Source organism: Amblyomma mixtum, chromosome 8, assembly GCF_055824585.1.
Source record: "Amblyomma mixtum isolate Tamu chromosome 8, ASM5582458v1, whole genome shotgun sequence".
NCBI classification, from domain to species: Eukaryota; Metazoa; Arthropoda; class Arachnida; order Ixodida; family Ixodidae; genus Amblyomma; species Amblyomma mixtum.
Genome location: NC_143019.1, coordinates 35,501,276 through 35,528,061, shown reverse-complemented (window position 1 = coordinate 35,528,061; position 26,786 = coordinate 35,501,276). Strand labels below are relative to the sequence as shown.

At 45.8% G+C, this 26,786-nt stretch overlaps 1 protein-coding gene across 1 annotated transcript; it reads left to right on the top strand.

Annotated features, from left to right (window-relative positions):
* Positions 1-11,643: 11,643 nt before the first annotated feature.
* Positions 11,644-22,436, top strand: LOC149332070 (pancreatic lipase-related protein 2-like). The gene is made up of 3 exons (XM_089557461.1): positions 11,644-11,937; positions 18,162-18,414; positions 22,207-22,436. The coding sequence occupies exons 1-3, from the start codon at positions 11,644-11,646 to the stop codon at positions 22,434-22,436; spliced, it is 777 nt and encodes a 258-aa protein (XP_089413587.1).
* Positions 22,437-26,786: the final 4,350 nt, after the last annotated feature.

The following is a 26,786-nucleotide window of genomic DNA, read 5'->3' as shown; positions in this document are numbered from 1 at the left end:
GATTCGGTTAGGGTCGTTAAACCCCATAAAACGAAACCAAACGAAGGATCACAATGATGATATTTAATTTAAAATTAAAAACATTTCCTTCCGCTTTTAGCCAATTTATGTTAATAAATGCATTGGTGCCCGCAAAAGGCTGTTATCTGTTGAGGAATACCTCTCGAACTAATGAGGTATTTAGGAAGATATGTAGCAAGTGCTGTTCTAGAGAGTGCGCTAGCAAGAATGCGCTAAATATGCAGAATATTCTCGGCGTAGCAGGCTCTTGGAGAGCTGTTTATCGTAAACATTAATTGCAAGACTGTATTATAGACAGGCTGGTTTCCTACAGAAAGTAAGGAGCTGAGAGAGTTGGTATGGTGCCTTTTTGATAGACACACAACCCGAAAGACACAGACGAATGAACGAACGGTTCTCCTTTTTGTTGTTGCTCTGTTCGTTTCTTTCGCGCTCAGTGTTTCTGAAAATGCCTCTCTCTTCAACCCTATTCAATGATGCAAACTGCGGGAAACCTTTCGGCTCATCGCTGGTGTGTTTTGAGGTAAATGTTACCCTGTATACTGCCAGCCCTTGTTTATGCATGTGTGGCCATGTGGCCATGTGCTAAGAGAGAAACAATAAATATTTCTTTTAAAAGTAGAAGAAATATTTGAAAGCTTTGAATTCATTAGCAAATCTGCATATGACATGTACGTCAGTGTTAACTCAAAGCTCTGCATGCGGTAGAAGGGTGAAAAGCAGTATTATGCAGAACACAAGATTACCATCACAAACCGATTCTTCTGATGCTCTGCTCCTTTTCAGTAATGATTATCACTGTGCCCTGCGTGGCTGGAGATGATGATAGAGACGACGAGAACATAGATATAGCAAAAAACAACTCTTCTGAAGAATTGTCAGCAACTGAACGATACGAGGGATGGACTAATGAAACCATTCAAGAAATCCAGCTGCTTAGGGACGCCATAAAGGTACAGAAACCAAAGCGCATGAGGACGTTGAGTGTTCGGTATTCTTCAATTTTCGTTCCAGTCATGTTCTTTTGGCCATTTTTGGCTGTACCCCATCCCAGTAACAAAGTATTTGCGAGGATCATAATCATATACTGGAACAAATACGCATAAAGCCACAGGTTACTTCTTTCCTTTCTTGCATCGTGGGAAGCATGCAAAGTGATAATGGAATAATGTACGCCTGATGCCTATAGTAGGATGCCTGTGGTAGCACTTCAAATTTGCAGTGCACTCAGTAGAACTTGTTGGAATGCAGAGCTGTCATTGAAGAGAATTCACAACTGGATCTTCACCACAATGTGCTGTCCTTTTTGTTGTTAAGCACTGAAGGTCGCTCCTTTGCCCTAATGGGTTTGTGATCGGCGACGAACTCGTGAAAGAACCAGCAGCATCGAGCACAAAGAAGAGTTTACCAGTGTACTTCCGGAGCACAATAAAAATTTACGGCCGATCACTGTAATTAATACAGCGGGGTTTGCGATCCCTACTGTGTAACAAATTTGTTTTGGCGCAGTCAGTTCATTCACGCCAATTACAGTTAAAGTTTTACTTTGACAACTGTTTCACTCTCGTTGTTGAATTAGTAGGTAAATTGTCAGGTAGACGCTAATTACGCTCTTCGGTGCTGGGTTCGAGATTAAACTGACCACCATCACTTTGGGATGAGAAAAACATAGAGGCTGACAAAAAGGGTTCACCATATTGTCACGCGCTACGCATGAGCCTTGAAGGAACAACAAAATGGGCACGCAGAAAAGAGAGAGAGAGAGAGAGAAAAGGACGGAAAGGCAGGGGGGTTAACCAAGCGATGCCCAGTTGGCTACCCTACACTTGGGGAGGGGAACAAAGGAGAAAAAAGGAAAAAGAGCGGCAAGGAAATGAGTTGTCTAAGTGTCCAGGGACCACTATGTCACAGAGACAGAGGGCGCGCACTGAAAACTTAAATATTATAGGCGTGAATGCAACCCCGAGTCCTATCCTGCCGCTGTCGCACCAGGTTCGGGTCGACCTGCCTATGTAAATAGCCTTTCTGAATAGAACCTGCAACAGTCTGGTGCAGGTGCGGGGTACCAGCACAGTTTTCATGGTACAGTTAAGGGAACCAGGTTCCACCACAGCATCGAAGGAATCTGAAACCGTGATCGAGGACACAACGAGAACGAATATGGCAGAAATCGCTGGAACGACGGTGTCTGCGGAGACAGAAAACGCTTGGGCAACCGGTGCGTGTCTTAGGTGACAGCTGACCAAAGGCCAGGACTTAATTATATGCCCCCACTGCGGAAGTCGAGAGTGGCGCCGCACTGGTGCAAAAAGTCAATACTTAGGATGATTTCGTGCGTAAAACGAGGGAGCAACGTGAATGCAGTTCGGAACACGTGGCCAGCTTTACAAAACAAATAACAATCGGAACCAATGATTGTCCCCCTACGCCACAGATTGTCACAGCATTATATCAAGTGAACATTATTTTACGACCCAGACGGCTCTTGAAAGCTGACCTCATCTCCGACACTGTGGCACCAGTGTCTACAAGGCCATGACGCCAATACCGTCCACTAAAACTTCAAGGCAGTTCCCTAACATAACAATTGGCAGAGGAATTGGCAATACCGATGACCCGGCGACCGCACCTCCATCAGCCGCACACGTTAGTTTCCCTGTGATGGTGGGGAACGACGTTGGGGAGAAGGCGAGCAGGGAGAGCGGTGCGGAGGTGGAGTCAGACTTCGGTCAGATGAAGGGGAGTCGTTCCGTAGTGGAGCGTAACTGAGATGATGTAAAAACAGGGTCATGAACAGCAGGCGCATTGAAACTCGAGAGAGTGGTCGACCATTGCCGCTGGTAGCGGGAAATCCAAAGGTGCGGCAGTGCTTGATGATTCTGTAGGAGAGACTAAATTGTCTTCACTAACAAGAAAACTGTAGACGTCCTCTTCGATGCCCTTGAGGACATGGCCAACGCGATCTTCGTCGCACATACTTGGATTAACGACTTTTCAGAGCTTCAGGACATCTTCTATATATGACGTACCCGTCTCACCAGGCACTTGCTCTCTCTGAAGCAGAGACTGTCGAGCGCATTTTCGTTTGGCAGCGGTGTCCCGGAAGCAGCGCCGGAGCTCTTCCACGAAGCAGTCTCAACTCTTCAAGAACGCTTCATGGTTTTCAAACCAAGTTAACGCGGCTCGCCCAGAAAGAAAACTGTATTGGCCAGCTGAAGAGTGGCATACCATCGGTTTTATTTGCTCACCAGCTGGTAATCGGTGAGCCACTCATCCACGTCTTCGACAGCCTTGCCGGAAAACGTCCGTGGCTCGCGGTAGTCCAACAAAGCGAGCGCTGCTGCTCCGGTCGGACGTGCGTCGGCTTCCTGGGTCGTTTGCACGGGCAACGGGGGAATCTGGCAATTCTTCGACTTCAGCTGTGTCGAGAGGGGTTCGTAGTGATCAACCCAGTACCTGCACCAGACTGTTACAGGTTCTATTTACAAAGGCTGTTTACATAGGCAGGTCGACCCGAGCCTGATGCGTCAGCGACAGGATACGGAACTTCCTCTTTTTGGGGTAACAATATATTGAGGCAACCGAGCGAGCAATCGAAAGAAAAAGATAGCTGTATCAATAATGGACAGGGAGACGCCAGAGTTGTTCAGCGAACAAACACAGATAATGAAATCTTAGACGAAATCAAGGTGAAATGGGCTTGGCCAGGGCATGCATTGCGATGTCAAGATAACCGTCGGTCGTAGAGTGTAACAAACTGGATGCCAAGAAAAGGCAAACGTAGCGGGGGGCACCAGAAAGTTAGGTGGGCGGATGCGATTAAGAAGTTGGCGGCGATAAAGTGGCCGCAGGACAGGGTTAGTTGGAGAGACGTGGGAGATGCCTTTGTCCTGCATTACACGTAGTCAGGCTGATGATGATGATGGCCTTGTTCTGTATGGTTCCACAATATCTTCGGCCGCCTAGGCTTTGTGCTTTCGTAGAACATGCGTTCTGAGGAACAATGGTCTGCACTTTGAGTGCTTACACTTTCTGACAAGTGTGCCCGAGAGAAACCGACGGGAATCTTTCGTATTTTGAGATTGATACAATGCTCGGTTTGTCTTGCGTAAATAAGCCCGCACGACAAAGGAACAGAATGATACTTGTACCACACGGACAGATTTAATTGCATTAAGTGCTTACTTCCTTAAGTTTTATTGGCATTCGTGTGCTGCCACACGCATAAATTTAATGGCGTTAGCCTTGCTGCCATTCTCGACCTACTGAGTTCGCCACAACTCATTCGCCCGCTCAATGCGTAGTTTCATTCGCATTCCACACACAGAAAAGCATGGAACGTTTTTAGAAACAACTTCCTAATATCAAGTGGTTAATTCGAAACTTTCAGTCAGAAGAGGCATGTATACCACATTTTCGATGCGAAGAGCGCCATGTTAACCAGCCTTTTTGGCAGGCACTCTCGACTTGAGTGCCGACATGCGAGTTCATGGCTACTCTTTCGAACTGTAAAGCAACAACAGCCGTATTTTCTCGCAAATCATTTCTGCGTTACAGTTGAACAACATTCCCGCTGTATTGTGCTCATTACCACGGTTTATATTCAAATGAAACTTCTGGCTGCCTTTCAAGCGTTATCGTCATCGTCACTTTCGTTAACGCAATAAAAGTGGGCATGCAGCACCAAGCTCGAAAATAATGGCATCAACAAACTGAAGGCATTAAGCATTTACTGCCATTTCTTGTGCGCGTGTGGCACAGGTATTAACTACCTTGCAAACAAAGGGCTCAAAGCGAGCCGAGTGGTTCACAGAGCACACACGGTTTTTTCGCGCACGTTTTATGATGTTTCAATGGCACCAGAAACTCTCCCTAGCTAGATTTGTTTTCTTTGCTGAAAACACCCCGTCAGCTTCACAGTTGTAAGGAATTTTATAAAGGCTGCTTAATAAAACGTTAACATCCGGAATGGCGGCAATATTCGTATTTGTCTAATAACTAGGTTTTGTTATTAGACAAATAAGGTGTTGTGTTTGTTATGTTGAACCATTCGTGAAGCCACTGCCAATACAGAATCGGAAAACCCACCTTTTCAAAACTGGCCACCTATTCCGTGAACGCCTTTTCCGGGTGGCTAAACAAGACTTGATTGCAGCCGAATTGAAAGTATTAGACGCAAGTTTATTCTTAATTAACTTTGACACACGTTGAAAAACTTAAAACCTTACGGGACGTTAAGGAAAAGAACCAGAACACATAACTACCGTCAAAAGCCAAAATAAAGGTCTAAAACTTGCAAACTTTAGGAGCTTCACATGAGAAACTCAAGCATCTGTCTACCTCTTTCTTTTAGACATTGAAAACATCAGGCTTTAGCCACCATCTTATGGTCACTAGATCTCACCTCATCGAGCACCCCAGCATGGTGCATAGTGCGAGGATGCGTGGAAAACGTTAAGTGTATTGAAATTTTATTTCTGCCATTCGAGCTCTTCCACATACAGATATTGTCCTGCCTTTTGCCGAAGATATTATTCATGATTCCCAAATTATTTCTGCGAACTACACCAATAACTGAACTTTACCATTTTTATAACTCATTCCATAGGCCTCCACTGGTCGGCTGCCAGCTTCTGCCCCCCCCCCCCCCCCCCACACACACACACAATTAAAGTCCCCAAGTTGGACAGTGTGCTGTAACTCTACTAACTGCCTATTGCTCTCATTCGTAGAACCGTTAAATATCTCATCACCATGACTGGATGTAGGCACGTAAGCATGCACAACCGTCAACCTGCACCTTTCATAAAGCTTAATCACGATAACTTTCAGCCTCTCGTTAATGTTATAATTTCCTCTTGGTTGTCAATTGCATGCTTAGCTATCAGGAGTCACATCAGGAGTCAAGAGTGTTAATCCTTAACATTGGTCGCTAACATTGTATAGGCTGTATCTCTGTTCTTAAAACCTAACGAAACCTCATGGCATCCCATTTGTACGCGCTAGTTCCTCTAGCACAACTGCTAGGCCACCCTTAATGGGTCAGGTTCTAGCTTGAAACGTTGCCTGGTCCATTTTAAAAAGACCCATCAGTGTTCAAAGGTACAGTATTCATATTGGCCAGTTATTCCTACTGGAACAGGCGCCACCGGTAACTTAACCTGGCAGTGTTTAACGCTAGAACAATATCCAGTGCGGCTAGCCTAAGAGTGCTGTATGAAATTCTAGCCTGAAGTAAATTGGTTGCCAGGGAGCTAAGTGACGTTCGGGCGACAGATGAAGCAAATGCGGTGTTAAAAGGCTGCAACTAAGTGGTATCGTGATAGAGCACACCAAAGAAACGAGAACAAGAACAGGAATACCTGATCGGTTTGGATACAGCTGGTAAGGTAGAACAAATCACAGCATTAAGAAAAAGCTGGCAGTTATCCTAGTTACGTTTCTTATGAGGCACTGTCTGAAGATTGTACAGGCCTACGGGCCTACATCCATTCATGACGACCAGACAGTCGAACTGGTTTACAAATACGGGGAGTCGGCACAAGGAAAAGTAAAAACGTAGTACACTTTACGGATGGATGAATTCAGTGAAATGGTAATAAAGAAGCAGGCTGGAGACCGGGCAGTGGGTGACCTTCGTATAGTTTATAAAAAAGCACAGAGGAGTTAGTAGAGTTCACAGAGCGAAGTAATTTACAGATCATGAATACCTTCTCCCCCAAAACAGAAAACTTGAGTGCGGGTATGGAAAAGCCCGGATGCTGGGACAAAATTTGAAGGACTTCATAATTTGCGTGCACCTTGCGTAATGAAGGAAGCGGAGGTGCTCTCCAAGGTTACATGTAGTGACTATAGGATGATGAGGTATCAAATTAGCCTAGTCTTGAAAAGTGAACGGGGGAAAGTGGTGAGAGGGAAGGCTTTCACTGGGGAGGGCAACAACATTGGACTTCAAGCAATGATCTCCTCGATATTATTCAGGAGTACGGAATAGATGTAGAGGGTGGGGTATGCAGATACGACAGCGGTAATCTCTCATAGGAGACAGAAGGGTTGAATAAGAAACGCCAAAGCATGCGACACCTCAACCGTAAAGAGAGAGTGAAACTGGCATATCTGCCAAAGTTAATTAGGAAACTTAATGGAACGACATAAGCAAGTACAATGTGCAGAGAATGGAGCATGCGCAAATCAAGCTAGCATGAAAGTGGACAAAAGGAAAGCTTTCGTGGAAAACATTAAATATATGCTCTACAAGAGAAGATGGTCAGTGCCTTTACCAACAAAGACAACGTAGTTAATCTAGCCGAGAATCTCTACACAGATCTAGATAGTAGCCGAAATAATCGTGATGATAACGACGTCGGTAGCGATGCCGAGGATCTGGACCTCCCTCCTGCAACGAAAGAGGAAATAAAGAAAGCCTCGAGAACAATGCAAAGGGTCAAGGAAGTGGTAATGATTACGAGTCTGCAGATCAGTTCAAGGAAGACTGTGCTATAAAAACTACCAACCATATATATAGAATGCAGCTTGACATCGAGCGTACCGGAATCTTGGAAGAACGCTAATATTACTTCCCTCCGTAAGAGAGGGGACGCCACTGACCCTGGAAATTACAAACTGATAGTCTAACTTTCCGCTGTCTACAAGGTATTTATTACAGAAAGAACTATCGTAGAATTAAATCAACCAAAGAAGCAGGCTGGCTTCCGTTAAGGCTGCTCAAGAAGACACTTTATTTATATCATCACTGACATGATAACCAAGTGCAGAATATGAGTAACCCCTGTATATACGGTGTTTCAAAAAGGGCGGCGCACTGGACTTTGTTGAAAGCAAGGGCATATTGTTTCCGTCGAGTGGCGCTCCTCAGAGTATTCTTTAATTTCCGCAGGATTAGGTAATTTGCTTAGATTAATTAGGAGATATATTTATTATTCACTTTAGGGTCACGTGCGCTTCACATATTTGTGAGGGATATTAAGAAACAACTAATACAGTTTTTTTGCGGCAACGTACTTCCTAAGTGGTCCTTTTTTTCCGGCACGTAAACAGAGCCCACGAAATACAGAAAAAACCACTTAACAGCACACCTGCGCTGCCAAGTGTGGCAGCGCAGGTTCAGCCCGGAGCTCGTTTGGCACTTCGTCGCAGATCATTTAAGGTAGCTTACTAGTATTACCAGAGAGGACAGTATATTGGACCTGTATCTTACCGGCCCTCACCTAAGAAGTAGAAGTGCGGGATCTAATGAAAAGGGGTTGAAATTAAATTGAGGTCAACCTGGCGTGCCCTGGAAAAGAAAATCACAAGTGTAACGTTCAAAGACAGGAAGGCAGCAGAGCTGGTCAGGGAACAAACACGACTAATAAATGTACTAGTTGAAACCAAGAAATTAAATTGGCATTTCCTTCCTTTTCTTCTGTTCTTTTCTAAGAAACATCAACATAAATTACTTTTGAGGGTGTGATAAGACCTGTAAATTTGCAGGTAGAAATCGGGACCGGTGAGCACAATGTCTGGAGCGTTTGGTATGAAAGAGCCCATTAAATGCAACTTTAGAGAACAAAAAATGCATTGCAGACTAGGCCACGTGACTCTAAACACCTAATACCCCTGTCAAGCGGGCAAGTTAAGTGCACTTAAGGAGAGTGTACTTCGCTGTAAGTACACTTTGCCGCATCTAAACGACGCAAGTGGAGTGTCACTCGCGGAAGAGTGCACTCCGCTGAAAGTGCGTTCACGGACCACACTTTGCTGGCCGAGTGCGTAGCCTCGACGCCAGCGGTTCCGATGGTACAAAATGTATAGTGCATAAAAAGTACTTACAACTTTATTTTACGTGCTGTAACACTGTTTTCAGAAAAAAGTTCTTTGGTTATAGCTACAAGCGAAGCAACAAAACAAGTAAACGTGATCAGATGCAACATCGCTGCCCGCCGCCATCTTGTTTGTTGTCGAAATTCTGGATAGTCTTGGTTGGTCTTGGCTTTTCTTCTATTTTCATTTTTTTTCATCGTTAAAAACTGCTGAACCTCGTTTTATTTGCGCTATCACGTTAAGCAATCAAATATTATGAGTCTTTTTTTCTTTTCCATCGTCCTATTCAGAAATTCCGCTCATTTTCTGTCGCCATTTTTTTTTACTATGAGTGCACTTTGCTTTCCCGTTTAGCACTGCGTAGCCCAAAGTGTCACTTGGGATGCCGAAGCGCACTCCCCGTAAGTGCACTTAACTTGCCCGCTTGACAGGGGTATAAGGTTAGTTTGACGGCTAAGGCTCTACCTTGATCTGGGACACCTGGTATATAAATGCTTTCACTATTTATCTGTTTCGAGGTACATCCCTGCCGGCCTCTGTAGCAGTCGCTGAGGTAATAAAACATAGTGCATTCTCAAGTTATCCGCAATGTAGGCCGTCGTGGCCCTTTCATAAAGTTCACGCCTGGCACAGCGGCTCACCTCACACTGCCTTATCCTCACAAGCTGGTGGATGCAAACAAACGCCGCCACCTTTAGCTTAAGCGCAAGTGGCTGGCATGAGCACGGACATGCCCTGTAGAAAGAAAGTGATTCTGCACGCGAAATAAGAAATATGGCAGCCTCAAAGAACATGACGATGTAACGCTGCTTTCTCGGAGATTTGACTTGCGGTATTACTTTTTCAGAGAATTGAAGATATGGACGAGCAAGAAATTTTGAACCTAACTACTTGCCTAAAGGATGAAGCAAGCCTGAACCGTTGTGCTGAGGCGATCCCTCGCAGGGGCAGGAGATCGCCTTTTACTGCTTTTCTGTCGGTGATGCGGAATTATATGAAAGATGCGTTTTTTTATTCAGTAAGCATGAGATTTTCTTCAGCATGAAACACTGGCACGCTGAGTAAACGAGATATCAGCACCGCTCACGGAAGCAATCGGAGCTGTTCAGTCTCTCATGTCCTAATTATCGCAGAGTCCCGCCGGAACACAGCCCGGCAAGAGGCACCGGCTAGCCAACTTGCCAGAACCTGATCTCTCTTACTGCTCGAGCGCAAGAAGAACGAACAGCAAAATTCTTAAATGCCAGTGTCACTTTACGGAATATTGGTACAGAGACAGCCTAACACCCTTAAACCACACGCCGCCTGACATGCGCGATATCAGGGTTGGCTACGTTGCGCAGTTTTCATTTAGGAGAATGAGGAAGCTAGAAGTGTTCATGCCGCAGCGAAGAAAATAATTGCTTTTTGGAAAACTTAGTAGGTGGCATGTCTATCAGTAATGGCGAGCTGTGAATCCCTCACTACCATGAGCTTGCTAAATTCGTCAATTTCAAGTTAACTATTGAGGGAACCTCTCTTTTTAGGGTGGTTTGGTATCCAGGGTATCGCCCGATGAGTGACACACCACAGGCAGCAGACAACACCGTTTATTGCGGGCTAACAACGGAACAACACTAAACTGTACAAGAAAACAGATGCACCCGCATCGCGGTTTTAATGAAGTACAACGCTCGTACTAGAGTAACAACACAGTAGCATTCTAGTGCCTCAACGCTAAGCTGAGGTAAAAGAACAACACACTGTCCGCTCCAACAAACTGCGCACGGCTCCCGCGTCTCCACGCTACAGAAATAATACGGCCGCCGGTGTCGCAGCCCCTTTAGCGTCCCTTTAGACGCCGACATCAGCAATAAAACTGCACCTCGTAACCATGACCAGTGTTCATTGCTTCTCTTTTTACGTGCGCACGGTGCAAGAGGGATTAGCGCCAAATTCTGCATGCCCGGATGGACAGCGCGTACATTCGAGCTCCATCAGCAGTGGTACCCAAATTGACACGCTAGGTTGGTTCTCTGGTGGTGTTCTGCACTCGAGGAGATTATTTTAATGCGAAAGCATTATATATCCCATTAGCACGAAAGCCGGCGCCGTCCGTCGGCCGTCTATTACACGAAATTCGGAGGATGTCAGAGCGCCGGTGTACGATGTGGCAACACATATAAGCGAACATGTAAAGACATCAATGACCTATGACCTATGTACTATGACTTATGAAAGTCATGACGCGTCGTCATAGTCTTCACTCAAAATCATTCTGCAATATAGCATGCCTAAGAATTTTACAAGCAACGTAATGGGTATGCAGTCTGCACAAACATGCATAGTCAGGCCTCTAAGTCGTGGTCATTTTGCGACTTAGCGTGGCCCGGAACTTTAATGCTTTCGCATTCTCACATGTAAACAGTTTTAGGTGTGTCTGCCGAATATTTTTTATGTATATGTTCCAAAGCTACGTTAAACTGCAGAAATTTAAAAGAGAATGGTGTGCGTGGGGAATAAAAAAGAGGAAATAAAGGAGGAGGGAAATGCGACAGATCGCTTCAGGTGACTGAAAAGGAAAGTAGAATGTCCTCTACCCTTGAGTGCGGCTGCATCTTAGCTTTTTGGGGCGGGGATTCCTTACTACAGAAACTGTGCAGCGTTAAGAGCACTAAACAAACCACAGCAACTAAACCTTGCTTTAAAAAGCATGAATGCTTCGAACTAAAGAAACTGTCTACGTAGCAGGGCTAACGTATGCGTTCATTTCTTTTTCTGGCGCGTTTGCGCTTTGTTTTCCCGCAGGTAAAAAGTTATATGAATCAGCGGCAAGGAAATTCTGCCTGTTACCCAAACATAACCTGCTTCCTCCCAAAGGACAGGATGGCTCTACATGTTGGTGGACCAGCACCACCAGAAGATATTGGAACAAAGTTCCGGCTCTACTCAAACATCAGTAGTAAGGGGGTTGAAGTAAATCACACGATGTGGGCTAGGTATTACGCAAGATCTCGAACGGACATCGGAAAGGAACTTTACGTTATCACGCATGGATTCACCGAAGATGGTTCCAAATCCTGGGTGCAAAAACTAAAGAATGCTTTACTGCAGGTTCGCAAGGTGAGGTTTCTGTATTAACACTTTCAGCACAGCTAAATTGCTCGGGAACCTGGACGCTGGATCTACATCGAAAGATTGATCATTACAGAAAGCGCACAGCATACAAACACATACTACTCTGTGGTTTAGTGGCTTTATCGTTTCGTTGCTGATCCCTAGATACCAGGATCTAATCCCTGTAGTGGTTACCGCATTTGGGTGCAGGAAGAACACTGAAACGCATGCTTGCTCTCCGATACTAGCACACGGTAAAGACTCACAAGTGTCCAATTTGACCCGGAGCCTTCCTCTATGGCGTCCCTAATGGCCCACGTGCCGCTGTAGGGCGTTTGACCCCACGTGACGTTTGTCATTTTGACTTGTTCGCTGGAATGTAGGAGCTGGTATTTTACAGCGAAAAGAAGGATTGCTAAGATAGACGCGCAAGTGGTCCTTGAAACCGTCGCTAAGAGACTGTTAACACTAGGACCTCTTCATTTCCGCCAGCGGAAAAAGATCAAGGTGTTGTAAGGTGCAGCTCAGCGTTTGTGTTCCAGCGCTGAATGTATAGCATAGAGTACTGATATCACCCTTCTCTGTCCCTCCTATTCTCTTTCACATTCCCTTATTGCCTTCCTTGAGGACACGGCAGCAAGCATAAGTACTCGTATGAACAACTTCTTATCTTTATTTTCCTAGTTCATATGTTTCTTGCCAAGAAATGTAAGGAGCTTCGAGTACTCGCAGAGACCTGCAGAAATCCGAGAGGCTAAGAACAGTAATTTCGTCGGAATATTTTTCAGAGAAGTGAGGCTTCTAACGCCACCGCTTTGTTCAAGTTTGTGCTCCGAGTAACATTTTGTTCCTGTCTTCTACACTAAGCAGCTTCGCAAGGGGCGATGACTATGGTGCTGTATGGTGCGGAAGCGATTTGGAAAAGAAAAATTGTTTGAATATAAGCAGCAGAAAGAACTCGTATGGCAATTTTATCGATTGTGTTGAGCATCGGTGTAACACGGCAAAAATAAAAAAGCAGAAGTTAAAAAAGTGCAGTCGAGGCCTGCAGTTTTAGTGTAGTAAAAATATAAAATGCTACCTGTCAATAAGTGCTTGCGAATCATGAAATAGAAAAAAGTAAAAGAGATAAATGTGTAGGACTGAACAGTTCACCCAGAAGTTTTCTTGCAATAAGCTTAAGAGAAATATACGGCAGACAAGCACACAGAATTGAATTAAAGGGAACTATTTCGGCAAATGCGCACATGTATAAAATATTCCGAAATGCACTTCTGTGCACAGTAGCGGCTATGTTGAGGTGCATGAAAATATTATGCAGTAGAACGAAATTATCATGATTTAAATTTGAACACAAGAATTCATTGCGTGATGTTTTTATTGAAAGAATTTAATTAGGAATTATCTTTACTGCTCGTCATATTTTAAGTGTGGCTTTGCGACAAGCACATTGCGGCGATAAATTGTTCGTTGTTCCTGGTGCAAATTATATCAGGTGAAAATATAAGTAAAATAATGTGTGGCTGGCTTAATGAGGGAACAGTGGAAAATTAAAACGAAAATCTCTTCTTTGTCATAGTGGAAAAGGACGTACGGCATGAACGAATATATATAGCCCAAAAGACATTGTAGTGCCAAGTACCAAAAAATGGACAATGCTACAAATACAATGGGCACCACTTCCGAGGGATTTGAAGCTGTCTTGATGAGTTTCATTCGGAACAGAGGAATGCGACTTCGTTTTGCACAACACCAGGACTAGTTGCCGAAACACACCCAAACGCACATTGGGGGGTATTAGAGATATTCCTATTTCCAATACTTCAGCGGCTATAACAAGTTCTTCAATTTAGTTCTCAAGACGCAGTGAAAAAAAATACGAACGTGAGAAAATCAGTAAGGATGGATGTATGGATCGAAACAACTTTATTACACAAAACAAAATCTTCCAGGGTGGTCCCCTACTGGTCCAGGAGTCCACGGACTTGTGCTTCACGTAAAGCCCGATCCACCAGCCATTTCTGGCCGGCGGGCTGAGCGGTCCGTAAAGCAGCCTCCCAGGAAGAGTGAGTGGGATTGGGGATGGGGGGTACTGCCTTTGGGGAAGGACATTCCCAAAGGTAGTGGAAAAGTGTGGATCTGGGCACGCCACAGGTGGTACAATCAGGAGGAAAGGTGGGGTGAAAGCATGAGAGACGGTGGGCGGAAATAAAACAGCCTGTCTGTAATTGTCGCCATGTGGCGCTGGATGAGGGCGACAAGGTACTGTGGGGTGGTGGCAGTGTCATGTGGTTGAGTTTGTAGAATGTTGTGATTTGATGATATGTAGAGAGGACCGATGGGGCCTCTTTCGCAGGGTTGGGTGCCTGATCATCCGGGGTCCGGGAGCAGAGTTCTCAGGCCAGCGCATGAACGCGCTCATTACCGGGGATCGAGGTATGCCCAGGGACCCACGACAGAGTAACCGTTCGGTCGATAGAGGTGACTGTGGCAAGAATACGATGTGTTGCCGGCGTCGCCATGCCCTTTAGGTAGTGGTGGTACGCGGCCTGGGAATCTGTGCAAATTTCAGTTACGTTTTTGTCAATGGTGGAGTGGGCCAGAGCAAGTGCGATGGCGGCTCCTTCCGCTTCTGCAGGCGAATTAGTCCGGATAGTGGCAGCGGCCCCCACTTTGCCGTCTTCGCTGCGACTGCCGTGAAATATCCTGGTTTCGAATTTTCTGCCGCGTCAACATAAAGGATACCGGAGCGGTTGCTGTATGTTTTCGTGTAATAGCTCGCTCGTGCCTGCCGCCTACCCTGATGGAGACTAGCGCTCATATTGCGCGGTAGGGGCTTCTGATATATGTGATCCTGAGTGCGCAGAGAAATCATTTAAGGTGTAGGACTTGTTGGGGTGGGAATGGGTGGATTGAGACATAGCAGTCGCAGTAGGCGTTGTCCTGTTTCTGTGCGACTCAGGCGGACTAATTGGTTGGTGCGTTAAGCCTCTATTAATTCCATCACTGTATTGTGGGTACCAGTGGCCAGGAGACGTTTCGTGCTAACCGTCCGTGGAAGACGTAGGGCGGAGGTGACAGCCGTGCATATTAGGATGTCTGCCTGTTGTGTTTGCCGCTGAGTGAGTATGTGGTATAGGAGGTGGTATGTAATGCGGCTAATGGTTAGTGCATTTGTCATATTGAGGGTCTCGCGTTCAGACAGCCCATGATTACGTGCTGCTACCCGCCTGATAAGTGCAGCGACCTGTTTGGTCGGTCTTTGCAAGAGCTGAAGGGTGGCGGTTGCATCGAATGAGTTGTTAATGAGAAGGCCGAGAATCTTCACCTGAGGCACAATGGGCACTGTATTCCCGTACATGTGCAGTTCAATCTGGGGGTGACTAGGGAGGGGCTTCAGCTGCAGGAGTTCCGATTTATTTGGAGAGCAACGGAGGCCTGTGTTTGCTAAATGAGTGGTGGTGATGTCTATGGCTGATTGCAGGATATCCTGGGCTGTTCCAAGGGATCCTCCAGTTGTCCAGAGCGTTATATCATCTGCGTATATGGCTGTGTGGAGCACTGGGATAGCAGCAAGGGCCTTTGCCAGTGGCGCTAGGGCAATGTTAAAAAGTACAGGTGACAAAATCGTCCCTTGTGGGGTACCCCGGTTAGGCAGGGGGGAAAGGCTGGGAGGCAATATCCCCAAGGTGGAGTTCTGCCGTGCGTCCCTGAAGGAAGGCCCGAATATATTGCCATATGCGGGTGCCGCATCCCGTGGTGGCTAATGTCGTGAGGATACGGTCATGGCTTATTGTGTCGAAAGCCTTATGAATGTCCAGGGCCAGTATGGCTCGCGTACTGGCTGTACGGCGCTTGGTGAAAAAGAGGAACTCTTTAAGGGCAAGAAGTACGTCTTGCGCCGAGACGTTTGGGCGGAAGCCGAATTGAACGTTGTAGAGAAAACCTGCTGTTTCTAGAAACGTATGCAGGCGACTGAGAATTACATGCTCGAAGAGCTTGCCGACACAGCTCGTTAAGGAGATGGGGCGCAAATTTTGAAGGGTGAGGGGTTTGCCCGGTTTGGGTATAAATCTCATGCTGGCATGGGTCCAGGCTGATGGGAGCGTCCCAGCTTGCCAGTGGTTATTAAAGAGCTCCGTGGGTTCCTGGCGGGAGACTTCGTCCAGATTGAGTAGTGCCTTGTACGTTATGCCATCCGGCCCCGGCGCCGTAGAACGGCGAGTGCTGAAGAGTGCTCGGCGGACTTCGTTCAAGGTGATGTCGGCATCAAGTTCTGGGTTAGGTGGAAGTAGATTGGATGGATCTGCTGACTTAAGGGGTGTGGGTATATAAGTGTCCCGTAGTTGGCCAATTATGTCGGTGCCCTTTTGGAGCTCTAGTTGTATTAGACGTTGTGTGTTTACTTGTGTCTGACATTTGGTAGGAGTATGCTGTTCCAACTACCCATCTGTCACGAGGTTGGTGGCGGTATCAGTGGCAGTGCTTTGCAAGATAATGAAATTCACCAGGAAGTGACACACTAGACAAACCTTATATAAAACACCTTCGAATGGGTCACATATCGCAAAAAAACCTGGCTAAAGTCCGACCCTTATTACAGCCATTTAGTCCTAAGGCAGTACAAAGTTCTCAGTACCGCCGCTCATGTAACTTGTGACATTTCACGTCGTAACCAAATATTCCCATAATTTAAACGAAATAAATCGATATTTCAGGCCAATTTTCTCAACAGAAGCTTGCAAACTTCATAAATTTGGATAAAGTGAAAAAAATTCGGTTCATGAAATTTCTTGCATATTCGCAAAAATTCATTTTTCTCCAAATTTTATCCCTATTCTTCCATAAGAAGGGAAAATTACCGGAATGGATTATAAATGCATGGGACCGAAGCTCAAAGTGGCGATGAGGAGTGTCTCTTCCTTGAGCAGAGTTAAGTATATTGTAACGGCAGAGGCCCTGTATAGAGAGGATCACATATATGCGACGCGTCGGTGGAGACTTGCTGCGAAGCTTCTGTGCAAGAGGGGCGGTGATAAAAAAGGAAAGGTGGGGAGGTTAACCAGCGAATGCCCTGTTCGCAACGCTACATGTGAAGAGGGGTATGAAGGGAGCGAAATTTAAGTGAGAAGAGAAATGAAATGTCAGCTGAGATCACAATATAAAGAACTGCCCCATGACCATGGTCCATGTTCGTACCCTGGCAGTTCATCCTCATGGTCAACCTTCTTGAACTACATAATTTTGGTATTTTCGTTAGGAATAATTAGGTTTAACGTATAGAAGCTGCACTGAGACAATGAAGATGCCGTAATGGAGGGCTCTGTACTGCTTTCGACGCTGTGGAGTTCTTTCCGAGCATCGTACCCCCCTCCCCGATTTCGCAATTATTATTGCTACGTCCCTTTGTCTCGCAAGAACTCTGAGTGGAGGGCTATCTGTATCGCATAACCTAATGTCGGACATTTTTTAGAGCTTCTACTCTATGAGTGGCATGAGACCACTCTAGGTGACCCAATCCACAGCACACAAAACCTGGTGGCGGGCCTGCTGGATCCCATGACAAGAGAGAGCACATTCATGAGTTCTCCCATACCGCTTAACCTTTTCGTCCTGTCTGGGTTAGAGCGCAGGCGTGTCGCCTCTTTGCTAGGAACACTGGCAATGGCGGCAAAAAACGTACGACCGATCTATATATATAGCGCGCAGGGAAAGATCGCTTTCACCAGAGAGAACGACCTACATTCGCGGTCCATACGCATCTCACGCTGCGGTACTTGTACTGAAACGCAGTGCCGATGCAGCGCGCTCGTCCATCACGCAGGCGACGCGGCATGTTCGACGTGGCGAACTTTCACCCGACCTCCGCTGCATCCAAGCGACCGGCTGTATGGAGGGTGCCAGTGCCCGGGGCAGTTGACATACGCGCGTATACACGGAAGGCTGCAGCACACAAACCAGCCCCGACAAGACCTGGTGGCGGGCCTCCTGGATCCCATGAGAAGAGAGAGCACATTCAAGAGTTCTCCCTTCACTTTATAACATTTTTCCCCTATTCTGGATTTCATTCGCACCCGTCAACACTAGACAGCGCGAGTTTTCTTCAGCGGCACACACTGCTCAAGAGGAAGTCCCTCGAAGCAAAAGCTATAAAAAATTGCGTGCCAAACGACGGCCGCACTGCGAAGACAAGTTATTTGATGCATTTTTTGTTGTTGCAGGGTAACTGCAACGTATTGGTTGTGGATTGGAAAAACGGAGCCGCGGCTCCATACTACCGATCGGCTGCAGCAAACACTCCTTTGCCAGGTGTTCTGCTTTCTTTATTATTGGAAAAGATGATGATAGAGTCTAACTGCAGTCTCACAACACAACACATGCACCTTATCGGATTCAGCCTGGGCGCACACGTTGTTGGATTTGCCGGCCGGCATTTCCACAGCAATACTGGGCTTCAAGTCGGACGAATCACAGGTAAAATTTAGAATGAATTTATCGATAAAACCCTTGCATTCCATCTAGAGAGGCTGCAATATTGCGCAGGCAGAGAACGAAACCGGCTAAGTGCATATTTTTAGGTCGCCCCTGAGCAAGCGGAAAGGGAAAAATATAAAAAAATACCGGGGAGAATAATGCTTTTATGGAAGTAAACCCCTTCAGTGGTTCATGATAGGGCGTTTATGGAGAAGGTTCGTTTATATGATGCTGTTAAAGACTTAGTTCAGCGTACCATACACTGTAATCTATGGGCGTAGACAGTGTGAAACACCTTTGTTGAGCGCATGACTGGCGCACTGTTATGCGAAGAAAAGGTCATCTCGATGCAGCTGCTGGATTTCCCTAAGATCTCTTATTTATTTATTTATTTACAGCGACAGCTATTTTTAGGTTTATAAGGTGGGACAGCTCATAACATCAAGGAAGCCTCTGAAGCGTACCCCAGCCCGCGGCAACTGTTATGGCGTCACAATCAGCGGTGCTGTCTGACATCATCATCAGGGGCAGTAGACGTGGACCGCGCGCGGCAGTTCATATGCCATCACACTGTGGAGGAGCGGAGGCGCAGCAATTGATGCAGCTGCGCGCTTAGTGTGATGTCACACAAGTTGTACTCTAAAAGCCGAAGCGAAGCACTAATACGCGCTTAGCTGGCAGCGTTGCCATCTACTATGGATAAGTCACAGCACGAAGCAAGATAAGATTGAGGAATTCTAAAACATAAAGTAAAGGAAGTAGCTACGCCTTAACGTTACAAAAGCTAAACTACAGCTTTCACTGGAATTGGCTCATAAGCTAATCCAGATCTGAGCTTATGGCGTAACTTTTTCTATTTAAAAATTTGGTAGCTGACAATATCAAAGACGTTAGGTGAAGTTTCAAACCCCTTACGTGTTCTTTTTTCACAATATAGCTCTGTGCTTTTGCATGTGAAGGGTTCACACTTCTATCGATTGGCCATATTAGCAGTACAAGCTTGGACCGAAGTCAAAGGCATTGTCTTAGCTCGTTCCAATGATGAGCATGAATGCTGAAGCTCACTCGGGTACGTTTACAGATTGTAGTCCTGCCTCATCTTCCGCAACGAGCCTGGGTCGACCTTACTTCTCGAGTGCCCGGCGAGGTTTGCATGCGGTGTTCAACGTGCCCAGTGCCATAATTGTGCCATCTGCAGAAACTAATCTGAACCGAATTAAAATCAGGAGTGTTGCAGCGAACCGTTTTAAAAGTTTCTAAAAATATCGAGGTTGAAATAAAAAGACGTACCTTTCGGGAACCAGCTGTTAGGCCTGATGGATGCCTGAAATTATATAATTAACTTCTTAGTAAGCAAACTCAAACGGCTAGTGCCGAAGGTCAGTTCAAAGGCGCGGGTCGGGCGATGCCATTTGATTTTATTGAGCGTAGAAACAGTTATTCTCTAAAGGCTTGCAGTGCGAGGAACTGCAGTGCTTTTTAATGCTCAAAACGCAAACAGAGTTCACGAGACGCGCATGGACTTCATTGGAAATGCAACGTATGCTAGGGACGTGTCGCAGTGCCTACGCAGCCATTTCGGATTTCCTGGGCTATAGAACTACGAAAGGCGCTTTCTGGTCCTTTGCGGCTTGCTAGAAGAAAAATAATAGCATAACCAACCACGCGGCTGCTATTTTTGAGAGGTACGAAGCAGAGGAGGTGTATGCCATGGAAGAATAAAGGTGACAGTTGCAATTTGGCGCCGTACTCACCCGCAAGACATTTAATTCATTCATTCATCTTCATTCGTCATCTTTACAGAGGTCTGGAGCACAGACAAAAACATTAAGAAGACAGCTTGACGGGGTCTGTGCCCCTTAACAATTCATATGCGTACAGACATATACAAATGATATTTGGCATCGTCAGTTGCAAATTTGTAATTCAGAACATAAAAAGTCATGACTGAAAACTAAATGAACAATTCTGTTATTAATAAAAGACGAACAATTCACAATGTACTAGTAAAAACATTCTCGGTAATGATACAAGGCAGATACATGGATAATAGCTAAGCAAAACAAAAAGAGGACGACAGCATGAAAGCACTGGTGAATAGAGGATAACAAAGCGAGCAATTAGAACGTTAGGAAAAACAAGAGAAAGTGACACGTTGATGAAAGTTTAAAATGTGTAGTAAAAGACGTAGACTTTCTTCTAGGTTTGCTTTTAGCTAACTGAATTTTTTTTTATGGATTGCGAATCATGGATTGCATCAACAGACGCAACGTCTGCAGTTAGCTTCCTACAACCCCTCATGTGCTCCGTTCCGGTTTTGTTCAGAAAAAAAGCGCCGATTGACCAGAGAAAAATACTATCCCTTTGTTTCAAACAATAATGCGTGATTGCCTTCTACAAACTAGCTATTCGCTCTAACCACCAGAGTGGGCACATTAAAACTTTAGTAGTAAATTTCAATCAATTAGCCACCTAATTTGGAATACATAAAATAGCATTGCTAAAAGCAGCTTATAGTATGTTCCAGAAAAAAAATAATTGTGTATTTTAAGCCTGCTATCTTTAAGATTTTTGAAAGTGTTCTTTGAAACTCTTGGTGTGCTGAACCACTGGAGTGCCAACTTTTATGGACAAAACAAAATACTTCGTATTGCTGTAGCGCTCGTTCTTAAGCAGCTCATCCTGCATTTGCCTCTTTTTATTGGATTGATAGTTTCCGAGTGCTAATTTTCCTGCCTAAATCCTTAACTAACCAACGCTCCACACAGAGTACTAGTTTTTTGGCCAGTCTGAATGCCCCCCTGAATCAAGCACGGCGGCGCTCCAGTGATTGCTTAGATGTTTAAAGGTGCACTGAAGAGGAATCTGAACTCGTGTTTTGGCCGCGGGAACTCAATCTACACGTTCCGAGCATTCTTAGAAACTGCGACTTGTTGCCCTGTGTGGCCGATTTCCCTAATTAAACCGAATTAACGACCGGCTCCCGCCTTTTCTTTTAAATTCTCTCTCGTACAGTGGGCGGAGTCTACCAACGCGTGGAGTGCCCTTCAGCCAGCTCCGTGGAGGCTTTGCTTTCGCTCCATTTTGTTTTTTAGGTTTCCGTGAATAATAGTTTCATTTGAAGATAATATAACCGCAAAATAAGCCCGCAGAAATAAAAATACGCGCGGACTATTTGCTTCTACGGACTACAACGTATTACTCCGCCGATGGCAGAGCGGCAAGCCGCCACGGGACTGGGTGAAAGGCACTCCCCGCGTTGGTGGACTCCGCCCACCGTAGGAGGGAGAATTAAAAAAAAAAAAGGCGGGAGCCGGACGTTAATTCGATTTAATTAGGGAAATCGGCCACACAGGGCAATAAGTCGCAGTTTCTAAGAATGCTCGGAACGTGTAGATCGAGTTCCCGCGGCAAAAAGACGAGTTCAGATTCCTCTTCAGTGCACCTTTAAGCTTCCACACATGCTTCCGATTGTGCGTCGTAGGGCGTAAGTTCGAATTCTTGTGGATCTAGAGTACCTGTGCGTATGTTTGAATTCCGGGTATTTTCTGCCATTGGACGCATTGTTGGAGCGATAAAAATACGCGGGCATCGAGAGCGGAATGTGTACATTAAAAACTAGATGAGACACTTAAGCTCCGCCTTATGAGTGTGACGCGATAGCGTTCATAGGCCAGAATCAATACTAGTCGTGAAAAACGAACACTGTGAATTAAGCATCGTTTCACGCCTCTGGAGGGGAGGCTAGTACAAAAAAGAGTACCTCCCTAATCTGGCTCTGTTCTTGTTTAGGTCTGGACCCTGCAGGACCTCTATTTCAGGAGTCCAATGTCTCCTTATCTAAAGCGGATGCGGCATTTGTCGACATAGTCCATACAAATGGAGGCGACCTCAGCAACTATGAGTTCGGGCTTATGGAATCCAGAGGACACGTCGACTTCTTCCCGAACGGGGGAACAGAGCAGCCCGGCTGTAATGGTAAATATCGTAAGCTCTCCATGAGGCGCCGTATTTTGAAATGAAGCTTTGCGCCGTGGTCATTTCCCGGTTTCCCAACCCCAATTTTAAGCGGCAATGCAAGCATGCGCAAAAGCGTGCAGAACGAAGTGAATACATGGTCTCTTCTGAAAGTAGTAGGACTCATTTTTTTAAATAAAATTTATTCAAGAGAATAGTACAAACGATTAAAATTTTTCATAGCCGCACCCTTCCGCACGTACACGCTGCTGCCAAAGAGTTTTCCAGTTTTCGTACGCCACCAGGAACGCCTGGACCGGAATGCTGTTTAGCTCCCTCGTCACGGCCTGTTGAACCGCCTCTACCGATCCGTGATGTTTAACCTTGAGCGTCGATTTTATTCTCGGGAATAGAAAAAAGTCTGGCGGGGCCAAGTTGGGGCTGTGGGGGGCCTGAGGCAACGTTGCCGTTTTGTGCTGGGCAAAAAATCGCGGTCCGCATTCACATGATGAAGATCACTTTCTGATTGGCCTTTTGCTCCTCTGACAACACTCCCGGCATCAACTTCGCGCACACTTTCCTCATGGCTAAGTTTTCTTTCACGATCTCAAAAACTTGCGTTTGAGGAATGCTCAAGTCATCAGCAATCATTCTGGTACTATTCCTACAATCACTGTTCAGTAAATGTTTCACTCGCTACACATTTTCGCTGGTCTTGCTGGTCCAAGGTCGCCCGGAGTGGTCGTCTTCCTCTCTTTCCTGAGCTTCTTGGAACAGCTTGTGCCACTCAAAAACACCTTATCTATCCATGGCAGCGTCACCGTAAGCCTCCTTAATCATATCTTGAGTCTCTTTGCCCGTTTTATCAAGATTTACACAAAATTTGATCGCGTAGCGCTGATCCAGTAAACGCTCCATGATTCTGCGTGACGAGACGCTTCGACAGGGGTTCAGAGTACAAGCGACCTGCTCTCTTCAACAGCCGAGAGCCGACTGCCGATTTTCCCCAGCATTCCCAATATCCCCCTTCAACGATCCTGCACGCGCAGACAAACTCTCGTCCGCCCGTTCGCCCAGGAAAAAAACCAGTCCTACTACTTTCAGAACAGACCCTGTATTATAATGACACCAATCACAGTCCCACCGGTGGTTACCAAAAAGACCGACTAAGCGATTGCGCGAATGTGGAGCGTGAAATAGTCTTTGGTTCCCACAGTCGGCACTTCCGACATGAACTGCTTGTTTTTTCAGCATTGTTTCTAACAGAGCAGTCTAACGCGAAGAAGGTTTCGTTTAAACATCCACAATAGAAATCGGGATAAACGAGTATTTCTTAGCCTCTTCCTTTTGAATATGAAGGGCTGTCTTCTTGCTAACGATAGGATATATTCTGAGTCGCCTTTCTTTGCATACTTTGAAATGCAACGATATCTCAGTGTACCTGACTGCCTCATCTACGACAATTCTTCCAAGGCGCACAGTAACGTTTGTATTGCTTGACCATGCAGTGAAGGCGCACAGCAAAAAATCAAGTTTTGTTCAGTGCCACTGCTGTCAGGCTTTACCACACGAAAGTCGATGAAGACTGTAAAACAACGAAAATTGTTTTCTGCCGCACATTCATATTAGAGAACAAAGAAATTAAGGACAGTTTCGGCTGAGGTGCGAACCTTAACGATAAAGCGCTATGAAGATTTTCCCCTTAACACTCAGTATCACGTATCAAAATCCGAAGGAATTGTAGACGGACTACTTACTCATACGCCCTATGAGCTGTGGAAGACGTGGCAAAGACATCGCCGTGGAAGCACTGCAGACGGTCATGCTAAATAATCTGACACGGTTACAAGCGAGAAGCAACAGAAAAGATACAGAATAAGAGCTCATGGAAGTGCCCTTGCTGAAACTTGCGCTGATTCACTCTAGTAATAATCTTGCAGCTTTAGGCAACTTGCAATGGCCAGGTGACGCTGCAATTGTTGCGATGCGGGCCTAAAAACTTTTGCCATCGGCAGCGTGGGCCATGAAATACGCGTCATCATATTCCGTACAATTAGAGGCTCACGTTTGGCTGGTAACATTCTTTGCCGAGGTGTTTTCGGCGTAGCCTTGCTAGAAGACACGCGCCAAAAGTGACGTCGGCAGAGCGCGGAACGCCATGCCTATAGACGGAGGCAGGTGGCATACAAAAGTGGATGGGTTTTAATGTAGTTAAAGCTAGTGGACTTGCGAAGGCATGTCATGATAATGATTGATTTTTGTGGCGCAAGGGCATCTGTGGCCAAAGAGCGCCATGGCACAAGATGTTTTCGACTACTGAAGGTGAGGTCAAAGGCCTATTTCCCAAGCATTTCACCCCAGATAAGCAGAGCGCCAGGCCAAGGGAAAGCTTGTACCTACTGTACCACCGGTGGGTACCCGGCAGTACTGGGGATCGAACCTAGCACCTCCCTGCACGCGGGGCGGATGCTCAACCTCTTGGCCACCGCTGCGGTGCAAAAGTATGTGTTTATCCTGGTTGACTTATGATTGTGCTTTGCTCGGTCGTCGGCATGTCTGGCGACGATATTACACTAAGGTTAAGCTCTGATCGAGGTTAAGCTGGTCTGACCTGTTCGCGCCGCATGTGGAAGTTGACGAGGACGACGAAGTGCAACGCACAGTGCGAGAGTGTGTTGCAGTTTAACACGGGGCGTGATGGGCTGCGGCGACAGCATAGTGCTCTAGCATAGTGCCGTGGTTCGAAGCTCAACCATGGCAATATTTATTTTATTTCTGCATCGTCAAGGACCGGGACGTCACATGATTCTTGGTGGGATTTTGACGCCGTGAAGTAGTGCTTCACACTAAAAGCACCGCAGGTGCGCCTAAAAAGACTTCTTTCTCTAGGCTCTGTGGAAAGGCTGTGCTATCGACCCCGTACATTTCATCGCAAGTCGCCTGTGACAACCAAGGACGAAATATTTAAAATTTGGCTTTAGTTATGATCGTTGAGCGTTAGCCCACATGTCGAAATTATATCCGCGGTGAAAATTAGTGGCATGTCATGTTGCTGGTGTGCGGTTGTACTGGTTACTTTTGGGAGTTGGAGTGGCGTGATATATGGCCCATCAATTGAAAACAAATCAAATGAAATCAATAAGACCATGGGCCGTTGAGCTGGAAAAATATGAACTTAAATTCTCAAAGTAGGCGAACAGCACGCTGACCAAGTATTGCTGTAGCCAGTGTGATAACCCAAGGTTGATTAGGCTGGAGTGCTTATGGGAGGCCTAGTGCTTAGCTGACGGCGTCGGGAAGGATATAAGCAAGTGTTTCAGCGTGACATTGCATTCACGATGGCAGCAGCTCTTGCGATGCCTTACTAGCTGTTGCATTCGGCAGCATAGCTCAAGAATGAGGAATCGAATCCCGTCAGCGGCGACCACATTAAAACAGCGGATAAATCCCAAAAATCCTGTAGGCTGCGGGACGTAAGTTCACGTATAAGACCCACAAGAGGTCAAAAGAAACCCGAAGCATTCCACTATGGTACTTTCGGGACATTAAATCCTACATATAATACAACCACTGGCAATGGCAGCACTTGCTGGGCTACGCAGAAATAACGGAATGCAAGTAGTGGAAAATGCAGAAACACGAGCGATAGGGATAGCGATGTTCCAGACAGCATAGTACCTTTTGTGGAAAGTGATCCTTTTTAATTTGTGGGGGTGGTAGAACGGGGAGAGAACGAGAAGTTGCTTCAATAATTGAACCTTGGCGGTGACGATAGATACATAAGCAGATCGCAATAGTCGGAATAAGATTGACGAGTGCTCTCGGCTGCATGCTTAGATAGATGACTTCTATAAATGTTCCACCTAGAGTTCTCCACATGTCGCGAAGAGTTTCATTAATTGTAGAAGCTCCCACCCGTGATCACAGTACTTCCAGAGGGTGCTGGCAATGATAAAGCACGAGCGTTCAAAAAAAAAAACACTTTACTTAACATAGCGGCAGTCAATTCAATACACTGCGTGAATCCCAATCCTGTGATATTTGATGCGAAAGCACTACTTCACTAGCAATCCTGGAAAATGATATCTGAGATGCCTCTGAGATGTCTGAACCACCTATGTCGATAACTAATGTAATGAAGTTCGCAAGGAACTGCAACAGCAAATTATAATAGTGATATTCATGTCCACAATTCGTCCCGAAATCCACAACAACCCCCTATTATTTTGATTCAGTACTCAGTGCAGCTCTTATCCTTCGTTTTTCTTCATGTGAACAGTAAACATCCGTAGCGACGTTCCATGTTTTACTTCATACGCAATTTTTTTCATTGCAATTCATACTGGTGGCATTAGGAAGAAAACTGATTGCTTAAAAACTAGATCACTGTGTGGACCAGGTGACGTATTGAGAAG

Coding starts and splice junctions, on each gene's coding strand:
- LOC149332070 (XM_089557461.1), top strand. CDS start 11,644: ATGAATCAGCGGCAAGGAAATTCTGCCTGTTACCCAAACATAACCTGC. Junction 11,938..18,161: donor TAAAGAATGCTTTACTGCAG/GTTCGCAAGGTG, acceptor TTGTTGTTGCAG/GGTAACTGCAACGTATTGGT. Junction 18,415..22,206: donor TCAAGTCGGACGAATCACAG/GTAAAATTTAGA, acceptor GTTCTTGTTTAG/GTCTGGACCCTGCAGGACCT.